The following is a 7043-nucleotide window of genomic DNA, read 5'->3' as shown; positions in this document are numbered from 1 at the left end:
AAAAAAAAAAAAAAAAAAAAAAAAAAAAAAATCAGTGAATCATCTCTCCAGCCCCCTTAATTCATTCTTAAATCCACTTCAGACCTGGCTTCAATTCCCATGGCCACTGGGGCTGCTGACACCAGTGTCTTAGAGAAGGGAACCTGTAGACCTCATACCACACTCACTGGGACAGCTCAGCATTTCCTGTCCACCGCAGTCAGGTGCTGCTACAGCCAGGCACACTTCACCCGTGGGGCCACCGTGGGCATCAGATCCAGAGTCGCACTCCCACACACAGAGCACTGTGCCAGGCCACATCTCGCTGCACCAGACACATTAGCCTACTTTGTCCACACACAGCCATGGCTCAAATGAGGGCACAGACCCAGGAAGATCAGTGAGTCACCTATAGTCATACAGCAAATACTACTCCTTCTAGCATGCTTGTCAGACTTGTGGCGGGGTATCTGTGTGTGTGTGTGTGTGCGCGCGCGCGCACGCGCGCGCGCGCGCGCACACACCTTTATTCCCACTACTCGGGAGGCAGAGGCCAGCCTTGAACTACAGAGCAAGTTCCAGGACAGTCAGAGCTACACAGAGAAACCCTGTCTTGAAGAAAAAAAAAAAAAGCAACAATAACAAAAACAGACAGACTCCTGTCCCACAGAGCACACTTAAACACTATTTACACACTTCAGAATAGCGTTTGCACTATTAACAACAAGAACTACAGACGCATATCAGAACTCTTTGTATAAAGCAATGTCACAGCAACAAGCTCATTCTAATCAAGGATCCTCAAGACACAGATCTCACACTGGCATTGGAGACATTTCATTTCCCTTTGCAGCTCATCAGTCCTTGGGATCTTTTGAGTCCCGACAAAGATGGAGGAACACCTTTGCTCTCTTTGGAGGACAAAAGGCCAGCGGGCCTGGTGGCTGAGCTGCCAAGACCTTCAACCGAGCACCTCCATTCAGTCAGGACTGCAAAAGCCAGAGCCAGAAGCACAGTGTGGGTTTCAGACCTCTGCCAGGAGGGGGCGGGAAAGAGCCTGGGATCTGCCTGCCAGAGCTCACCTGGTCTGTACAAAATGGCTGAGGAGCTCCCAGAGTGTCTGGCGGGAACAAAAAGTGTCCTGCAACCTGGAGCCATCATCCAGCTGTAATGCAATTCGAACCTGGAGAGGTGAGAGATTAGCCCCGAATTAGGAAGAAACACACTATCCCAGCAGACCCAGATTCCCAGAGCCAGGCCCTCCCCACCTCCTGGACACAAATACCGAGGAGGGGTGTGATGCCTGAGGGGGCTTCCCAGGAGGGCTGTATCACCAAGGAAATGGCTGCACATCAGTGAGCCATCACGGAATGCCCCCTTTACCACTACCCCCAGCCACAGACAGCACCGGTGCAGCCTCTCTGGGAGACCAAAGATGAGCTGCTTCCCGACCCAGCCCCAGCATCCTGTGAGATGTCCCCAACTTCAGGGCAGACTATTGCACACACAGCACAGAGGACTGACACCTGGTGTTTTCTAAGTTTCTGCTTATTACTGAGCACACCACTTTTGTATGTCTCATAGCAACCATACCTTCAACGAGGAACACATGAGCTACAACCCCCTCCAGCAGTAGTCCTCAACCTTCCTAATGCTGCAACTCATCAACACAGTTCCTCAAGTGACCCACAACCATAAAACTATTCCATTGTTACTTCATAACCACAAATTTGCCAGTTATGAATCGTAATGTAAATATATAATATGCAGGACATCTAGTATGTGACCCCTGTGAAAGGGTCACCTGATTCCCCAAGGGGTTGCAACTGCTCTAGATCATGTCAGCAGGTGGGCAAAGCTGCAGCTGAGATCCAGCAAGAGCTCTAAGGAGGCTGAGTGAGAACCAAGTGTCTGTCAGCCACGTCCGTAGGGCAATTCAGGATCTCTGATCAGAAACACCCAGCTGGTACAGTGTTACCAACAAACCCCAACAAAACCAAAACACAAAAAAACACACACACAAAAACCACCTGCATAAAGGAGAAATTTTTCACTCCCAGTCCTGAGTTATTCAAGCAGAAAATGTAGCTTTGGCTTAACTGAGGGAGAATGGACCTCAAGACTTGTCTCGACCTCCAGTCCTTCTCAGACCCGTAGGCAAAGCTTCGGCACCGCTCCCATTCAGCCCACGGCGGTGCCATCCCCTGCTCCACAAGGCCGGCAGAGGCAGAGGGGCAGTGCCACCGGGCTTCACAGCTGGACACCTACCACGTTCTCAGGCCCCTCGCGGCTCCGGGACACAGGCACCATCTCCAGCTTGGCATTGTTAGGCAGGTTGGCAAATCTCCACTGGAGAGAGAGGTCGAGCACAGTCCTCTGAAACCTGCACAACAGACATCCCTGAGGACGCAGCCCCTGCCGACTGCTCCCTCAGCTCCCAGAGCTTTAGAGAGGCACAGGACTGGCAGGGATACAGAGGGGAATACAACAGGATGAGCCTATCCACAGGTGAGGGTGGTACCTAGAGATACTGCAGCAGATGCTGGACTGAGAGCTGACCCTCAGGAATGTCTAATATGCCTAATATGCATGAGGCCCTGGGTTCAATCACCAGCACTGTACAACCCTGGTATGGTAGGATTGCATGCCTGTATGCCTGTAACCCCAGTACTAAGACACAGAAGGATCAGATCATCTTGAGCATGTAGAGAATTGGAGGCCAGCCTGGACTTTTGGAAACCTTGACCTGTAAAAATCCCTATGTGATGGGTGACAGTCAGCTGGTAACGGAAGAGAACTGACTTCAGCAAGCATCCTGACCTCCACAGGAACACTTGGCATGCATGGACCATACACAATTAGGTATAAAATAAGAAGAAAAAAGAAAGTTGTCTCAAACAAGACCAATAAAATTCCACCTAAGAATCCTGTCGTTCCAGTTGCCAATGTTGCTCTGGCTCAGGAAATATATCCCAGTCCATCACTCCGCCTGCTGCTACCCAGAGAAGCTCGAAACAAGCACAGGAGGGTGACGGCCCAGTCCGATGTCCTTACAGAAATTCAGAGTGAAACCAGGCAAGATACAAAGTCACATTAGCCATCACCTCTCCGCCTTACACCATGAGGGGTTAGTGTGCAGGGAGGCTCCAAGGGCTTGTAGGGGCTTCAAACGTATGGCTTTTCAGAAGCACCCAAGGACCAACAGATCTAGAAGCATCAGTGGAGACTCAGACATTATCTTGGAAGCAGCCTCCAAGATGTTTGCCCTTTCCAGAGAGCTCAGCTCAAAACTGGAGAGTCAGTGACAGTTCAGGACACACAAAGGCGACTCTTGGATCTGGTACATGGCTCCTGGCATCGCAGTATGAGTCACCAGGAGGCTATTACCTGCTCCTTGGATGAGAAGAGCAGGCAAGAAGGGAGAGAAGCTTGGTCAATGCCATCCCTGGGGAAAGAGCCGCAGCCTACCCAGCTGCCTTCCTAACCTTGTTCCTTCTCATCCCAAGACTCCGGGAATGAGAACAACTATCCAGCCTACAGCTCCCACACCGCACAAAGTGGAACAGCCTTGCCTAGAGGACGTGCATGGCCCCATGAGGACCACAGAGGACAACAGGGCTCAGACTCCGATTCTGTTTTAATGAACATCTAGGAGGAAACTACAGAACTAGACAGATACATCTGTGTGGAATTTGAATATATCATTTATCGCCAACCACTTTTGAATACAGAAAGTGACTAGCCCCACATTATAAACTCAAGACACTGTTGGGAATAGCAGTTTTGGCGACTGTGACCTATTTATAAAGTCCAAGGGTGTTTGAAAGAACTGAGAATGAGCCAGGTGTGGGGGCAACACCTTTAATCCCAATACTCAGGAGGTAAAAGCAGGAGGATCTCTGTGAGCTCAAAGCCAGCCTGAGCTACACAATGAATTCCAGCTCAGCCAGAGGCGGTGAGACCCTGTCTCGCAAAGGAAAAAGAAACCAGAGAGACAAAAGCAGAACTGAGAAGGAGACACTGTTGACCCCGGTCCTCAGCACAGCTCAAAACTGCAAGCTGCCATAGGCCTGCGAGCTGACAGCGACAGGCAGAGAGAAGGCCCCTCACTATGTTCACTGCAGGGCACCAGTCAGGGCAGCGGCAGCACTTCTTAAACAAATTACAGCCAGTGAATGGAAAGGAGGGGCCGGGACAAAGTGTTGTAGAGGAACTGACTCAAATTATAATCATTACTCCAACCAGACACCATGGACCATGGGCAGGTTAAGGGAACAGCGCTGGCACAAGGCTTTGTGGCAGGGTATCCTGGCCACTCGGAGAACATGCTCCGTGATTGAGATGACCAGAATGGGAGCTGGAGCCTGGAACCGCCAGATGCAGGTACCTTTTCAAAGAAACATCTTCCTAGAAAGCTCAGAATGCAGTGTGGAAAAGGTCAGGAGAATGGGCTCTTGTGTTCAAACAACAACAAGGCTGTGAAAACAGGTCTCTCTCTCCAAGGGGAAATACCTGCATGAAATGCGCCCTCCTGCGTCCTCAGCCCTGAGGACCTGTTGGAGGGGTATCAGTGCCCCCACACTCCCCGCGGAGAATCAGAAGGAAGAACTACAGTGGGGGAGGATGACAATCCCTTCACAGGTTTCTACCCATTTCTGTGCAACCAGGTCTTTGCACTAAGACCCCCACTAGGAACTTACATACTCAAATGAACTAAAATCCTACACTGTAGGGTTAGAAGTGCTCCCCAAAAGATACATCATTGTCCCTGCCCCTAAAAACCTGTGGGCATGACCTTATTTGGTACAAATATTAATTTTTTTAAAAAATATTTATTATGTATACAATGCTCTGCCTGCACATCAGACAAGGACATCAAATCTCATTACAGATGGTTGTGAGCCACCATGTGGTTGCTGGCAATTGAACTCAGGTCCTCTGGAAGAGCAGTCAGTGCTCTTAGCCTCTGAGCCATCTCTCCAGCCCCGGTACAGGTATTTCTTGATGTTAAGTTAAGGAAGGAAATCACCTAACCAGAGGACCCTACACTCAGTGACTTGTATCCTCACAGCAGAGCAAGAGATGGCAGAAACTGTAATGACGTAATCACAAGCCAAAGAACACCTGGACAGCCAGAAGCTGAAAGAAATACGAACACCTCTCCCTTAGAACATTCAGAGTATAGTCATACTGACACTTAGATTCTGGACTTTGCCTTCTGGACTGGATAAGAATAAACTTCTTTTAAACTACCCAAGGGGAGCCGGGCGATGGTGGCGCATGCCTTTAATCCCAGCACTTGGGAGGCAGAGGCAGGAGGATCTCTGTGAGTTAGAGACGAGCCTGGTCTACAGAGCTAGTTCCAGGACAGGCTCCAAAGCCACAGAGAAACCCTATCTCGAAAAACCAAAAAAAATAAAATAAAATAAAATAAATAATAAACTACCCAAGGGGGCTTTTCCAAAGCAGAGACAGTTTGTGTGTTGAGAAAAGGACCAGATGGATTGAGAAGCCCACAACTGAGCCTGAGTAAACTCACTTCAGATCGTATTCACTGGGGTTGAAGTCCTGCCGTCGGCATGTGTCCTCCAGTACCTAGGGGACGAATGGACAGTAAAACCTATGTGGACCAGAGAACTCATACGGCAGGTACACAGGCCAGCCCACCAAACATCCCCCTCAACAAGGCTTAGCAAACCGTACCTAAAAATTCTGTCAGGTTTCCCCTTCCTACTGGGGACTCCTTCCTGACTTACTCCCCAAAGTGTGGCACAGCCTGTCCATCCCTGATCCCACGTTCTGGGTTCTAGGTGGCGACTAACAGCCTTACAGGGACTACTTTGTATCTCTTGTCTCACTCTGGGGCCTGGCAGCCTCTGTGCAAATGCTGCATGACCCGAATCTTCTCTGCATGAGCCCAGCTCCAAATGGGTCCTGCCAGAGGGTTGTGGGGCTGTATTAGGTACTATAGAGCCTCATTTTTGAACTGTGTTCCCCACTCTGTGGGCTCCTGACACAGATCTGAATAGTATGCGCTTTTGTAACCTAACAACAGAGGTTCAAGAAACAGGTGTGTGATTCATAGGAGGTCACAAGCAGCGACAGTCAAAAGCAGTGAATGACTTAGCAAAATTCATTTCCGGGCCCAGGGACGAGGCCGATCCAGGGTTCGGAGGGACGCCCCTGAGCGGAGCAGGCAGGGACGCCCCTCTTCCCGGTGACCGAGGAGGCTGAATTCGGACAAGCGCTGAAGATGCCGGGTCTCCAGCAGCACGGCCTGGGGGCGAGGTCCCCAGCAGCCCCGGGGATCAAGAAAGGCGCCTCCGAGCATCCCGCCCCGCCCCCGGGACCCAGACACAGAATGGGGCGGGCAGCCGCGCGAAAGGCACCGATTGGCTGCCTCAAGCGCCGCCCACCAGGGCCCGGCCCCGCCCCGCAGCCCCGGGAGCAACCGCAGGGGCGGGCCCGGGCGCGGCCACCTCGGGCCCTCCGCCCGTCCACCCGTCCGCCCGTTCCCCACCCGAGCCGGCTGTCGCACCTGCAACAGTACGGTGCTCGGCGTCACCTTCACCGTGTGGCGCCGCCCGTTTGGGGCCAGCACCGACACCGCGGAGCCCCCGCCGCCCGCCGGGGCCGCCATCTTCCGCTCACGTGACCGCGGCCGGCTCGCCTCAAACTACTTTATCCGCAACAGCCGGGACGCACGGCCACGCGGCCTCGGGGGCGGAGCCGAATGGAGCCCCGCCCCAGACTCCGCCCCCGGAGCCCTGGTCACGTCCCTGGCTCGGCCTCCCTCGGTGCGGAGCAGGCGGCAGCACTGGTCCCTATGGCGTCGCCTAAAGGGCTCTTTGGTGTGGGAGGCGCACACTGCGGCCAGGGGCACTGTCCCTTCATCCCGCGCCCATGGTCCCAGGATCCGTCACGCTCTGGAGACTGCCTGCAAGAAAGCCGCGTTGTCTGCGGCCAGCCTGGTGTCCTGCAAGCCACCTGTCTGCCGCCAAATCCATAGTTGGCCCTCTTTGTACCCACTCCGATGAGCGCTGGTCCTTCCTCCCCCAGCTTCT

General features: G+C 52.6%; 1 protein-coding gene across 1 annotated transcript in view; it reads right to left on the bottom strand.

Moving 5' to 3' along the window:
• Aspscr1 (ASPSCR1, UBX domain containing tether for SLC2A4) overlaps positions 1 to 6669 on the bottom strand; it is a 41702-nt gene extending 35033 nt beyond the window's left edge. The window contains exons 1-4 of the mRNA XM_005350889.2: positions 6518 to 6669; positions 5519 to 5574; positions 2248 to 2362; positions 1062 to 1162 (exon numbers count right to left, since the gene is read on the bottom strand). Of these exons, the coding sequence (XP_005350946.1) occupies positions 1062 to 1162; positions 2248 to 2362; positions 5519 to 5574; positions 6518 to 6619 (374 nt within the window). The 5' untranslated portion in view covers positions 6620 to 6669. The remainder of the gene's footprint in view (positions 1 to 1061; positions 1163 to 2247; positions 2363 to 5518; positions 5575 to 6517) is intronic.
• Between the last annotated feature and the right edge of the window lie 374 nt (positions 6670 to 7043).

The sequence above is a fragment of the Microtus ochrogaster genome, chromosome 7, assembly GCF_000317375.1.
Source record: "Microtus ochrogaster isolate Prairie Vole_2 chromosome 7, MicOch1.0, whole genome shotgun sequence".
Taxonomy (NCBI): Eukaryota; Metazoa; Chordata; class Mammalia; order Rodentia; family Cricetidae; genus Microtus; species Microtus ochrogaster.
The sequence above is the reverse complement of the archived record's forward strand: the minus strand, read 5'-3'. Positions and strand labels throughout refer to the sequence as shown.